Raw genomic sequence first — 4,001 nt, forward strand, 5'->3', positions numbered from 1 at the left:
TACCAAACGCTGTCATCGACATTTTGTTGACATGGTGATACTTCAAAGCTGCATCACTACTAAGTAAATGCAAGAAGCCAAAGGATATTTCAACAGGATATCACATATGTCCAAATTTCAGCCTCCATGTCAGTTCCCATGGAGATGTTCACAGCTTAATATGGCTTGGTGGTAGTACAAAATACTTCTATGTTTAATGTATATGGAGTAGCTATAGATTCCTGTTGTTTTGTAAAATTTTACTCCAACTTYTAATTTATTAGGACATAGTCAAGTTCAGTTTCAATTGTCAAATGGAATTGACAACAAATATTATCCCATGGCATGATACTTCTGTCTATAGCATGATCTGTACAATGTTTGATCAGAGAAGACAAAACTTCTGTTACAAAAGAAGAGCTATGGGTACGGGGAAGTACCAATAAATTTTTCTTATAAAAGTATATAMTTAAATTTGTAGTAAACTATCCTTGCCATACTACCTTTGATGCTTGAAATGAAAACCACACATCTTAGAAGTATATAAATAAATATGTGTATACACATATATAATGTGTGTGTGTGCATTGAACGCTTTTAAACTTCAAAACTTCTTATGTTTTATTGATTGATAATTATAGTTTTGAAATATTTGCTTTGTAGGAGRATTTTTTCCTATAAATAAAAGTGAAAATGGTTGATTTTGTTGATGACAACACTGGTGAGTATTTTAAGTTATATCTTAAAGAAATTAATTCAAGCTTATAAGCCACAGAACATGAATATGAGGGATGTTATCATAAGTTACCTACTGTAAAATAAGACAATAATGCTTTTATTATTTTAAGTAGTTAGTGAATGCAATATTTGATTTTTGTATTTTTGTTTTATATAGTTTTATTTAACAAGTAGAATGTAAAGGAAATTTTAACAGTGGTGTTTTTCAAAATAAAATAATCCTATGGTTGCCCATTACCCATCATCTGAAACCCATAATTAATTGGTTATTACCCACCGTGATTACTTGTAATTGGGTTACCCCACGGGTAGGCCATCAATCATAATGGTCTTAATTGAGTTTTAGAGTCATATTTAGATTTCTTTGAATAACGTCTCTGATTGTTTTACGACTACTTCATTAAGATGTTTATGGATAGGGTGGATATTGAAATGTTTTAAGTAGGGATGATATCATTTAGAAGACTTCCATTTTGAGATTTAATAATGTGTTTGGAGATTCTGGCTCATGCTYCATAGTACATTGTGTATATTCACAATATTTGGTTGTATATAACGTATAAATAAGTTTTTGATGGGGAGCTGATCTCTGGGAAAAACAACAAGCAAGATGTAGACATGTAGTCTCACTTTCAGGTTTTGAGTATGAGTATCAAACCATGAAACAAGCAGCTTATGAAGCAGTTGAATACATGCTATAATTGACTCACAATCAAATCCTCATCTTAAAGTTCTGAGTAGTGATAAAATGTCTACATATGCAAAACTATGCATGGTGCAAACAGATTCATGCAAATGGCTTCCTCTGACAAATTCTCTCTTTTTTAGCATTAAAGGTGCTCCTAATAGCAAAACATGCATCACGAGACATGATGCAGCTAACCTGACCTATGGATGAAAGGATGGTGATAACAATAACCACTCCAACATGGGTTCATACTTGTTACAAGGTTTCATACTCATTACAAGGTTTCTTTTTGGGGACAACGTATTCCCCTCCATTACYTTAAGATGTTTTGCATCCTTACTCTATTGCAAACTAAAGATTCTTCGATTTAGGATCTTGTAATTCAYTGAATGCCATGGTCATAACATTTGATTGGATATGATCTGTGAATTCATATAAAGCCTTTTAGATCATAACTTAACTCTACTCACAACTCATGTGCTTCGTGAACACTAATGCTAAGGCATACTAACCCATAAAAMCTCTAACATGAAAAGTTTGATCTCTATTTTCAAAACTAGAGAAGAGTGCAAACAAACGAAAAAATATATATTTGACCCCAACTCTATGCAAGTCAAAGAGCATTACAACTTGTTGGTAGCTMCTTTGTCCTTGTTTATTTCAAGGAACAAAGCCAAAATCATATATACATCAAATTCACATCCAAAGAAAGAGATATCATTCTCCATTCCCAAAAAGGAGCAACCGGATAATCTCTCTTTCAAGTACAAATTTTGTGGATTCTAAATACGTTTGAGAAAACTTTGAAGCATTGCATTGAACTTCCAAGTAATATTGCTGTGGATTCTAGCTTTGACATAGAAAAATGCAATTCTCTTTTGGGAATGAAAAGGAATTTCATCTAATCTAATAGCATGATGTATCAAAATAGATATATGACGTGAGAAACAGTTATAAACTTCATGCACTAGTTAGTTACCCAGCCTAATTTATGKCAAGTATCAAAATCAGATCAATGATGAAGAATGAACAGAAAGAAAGTTGTATGAATGAATAAGATATATACCCAATCGCCAACCACAAACAAGCTCACAAGGACAGCATTTTGAAGGTCTTTCTTGATTCTAATAGCATAGACATCAAGACAAGCTARCCCAAAGCTCCACAACACTTGAAGTCCCATCGATGCTATTAAATAGCTGCGCCAAAATTGGACATAYATTGGTTGGTTAAAAGGTTCATAGCCAACAGCTCATTTAATGCACTAACCACRAATATAGCCACATTGCTCCAATAAAGGAGTCCAATCTGTTTGGTTGATTTTCCATTAAGTCCCGTATGAATAAAATGTATTTGTGAAGTTGGATTAATCTTTTTGTATAGAGTGAGAAAGTTTTTGTTTAGGAGAGCTTTTTCATATACGCAAAAAGCGGTGTTTTCTAAATGGGAGGAGCWGTTTTGGAGAAAAAACACTCGGGTTTCTGCATAAAGCCCCAGAGATCATTTTGATTCCATTAGTAATGAGGATTCGAAATATCACACATTGATCCTCTTAGAGCTTACTGAATTAGCCACTTTCTATATCATTAAACCACTATCAAACAATCGTGTATAAGCTCATTAAGCTGCTAACAAACAAGCTCTTAGTACAAGAACAACCAYATACTTAAGTCCCCTCTTACATTCACCCACATCCTTAACATTTCCAAATCTGGCAAAATGGACTCTAATCGTGAGGTTATATCAGAATCATGGAAACTGGAAAGCTAGAAACTCATCTTAATCAACAAAAGACAAAACTCATATAGAAACAAAATTGAAAAAAAATCCACATGCCTAATTTGGTATACGAATCAATTAAAACGTGAAATTATTTCCTATAAATTTGGCAAAGTGGACCCTATGCCAAAATGCAGTATCGGCTAATTCACAACTCAAATAATGTCATGAATCGAAACACAAACATCATACCAGAATGCAGTATAGTTCGAAAATCCAGCAGCTGAAACCATCCACCCAATCGAAGCAGCAGCACATAAAAATTGGCCAATTCGCAACATCAATCCACTCACACTTCCAGGGCTTCCGAACATGTCCTTCATAGCTTGTTCACTCTCTCTGGGGCCCTTCTTTTCACCAGATCAAAAGGGCCCTAAGCTCAGCCCTATATTTCAAAATACCTCACCATATGGGGAGATCTGAAAAACAATCTATATGAAATTTTAGGGGTAAATGGATTCAAGAACCAATTGTAGATGGGATATTGGGTTGATTTCAGCGTTGATGGTGTGGATTACCAGTGAGAGTAATGGAGAAGGTATTGAAGCTGTTTGGTCTGATTTTTGGCATCGCGATTTGGGAGATGAAGAAGATCGTCAGTCCACGTGGATTATTATTTTATTATTTATTWWTTTTTTTCTCTTTTCTTTCCGTCTTTTAACGTTTATGGTCTTAATGGTTCGAATATTCTCGTTGCCCACAGGTGTTGCCCTCATGGAAATAGTTATATATATTTTATTTGGTCCCTGTAGTTTTAATTTTGTCTCGGATTTGGTTCCAGAGTTTTTTTATTCCAAAATAATACACTATCATTTGA

At 34.0% G+C, this 4,001-nt stretch overlaps 1 protein-coding gene across 1 annotated transcript; it reads right to left on the reverse strand.

The window, feature by feature from the left end:
* Positions 1-2,380: 2,380 nt before the first annotated feature.
* LOC112504365 (CASP-like protein 5B2) lies at positions 2,381-3,791 on the reverse strand. The gene is made up of 3 exons (XM_025108306.1): positions 3,377-3,791; positions 2,472-2,604; positions 2,381-2,389 (listed from the first exon to the last, which is right to left on the reverse strand). Exons 1-3 carry the CDS (start codon positions 3,505-3,507, stop codon positions 2,381-2,383), a joined length of 273 nt encoding a protein of 90 aa, XP_024964074.1. The 5' UTR covers positions 3,508-3,791.
* Positions 3,792-4,001: the final 210 nt, after the last annotated feature.

This window comes from Cynara cardunculus (assembly GCF_001531365.2).
Source record: "Cynara cardunculus var. scolymus isolate 2C chromosome LG 2, CcrdV1, whole genome shotgun sequence".
Lineage (NCBI taxonomy): Eukaryota > Viridiplantae > Streptophyta > Magnoliopsida > Asterales > Asteraceae > Cynara > Cynara cardunculus.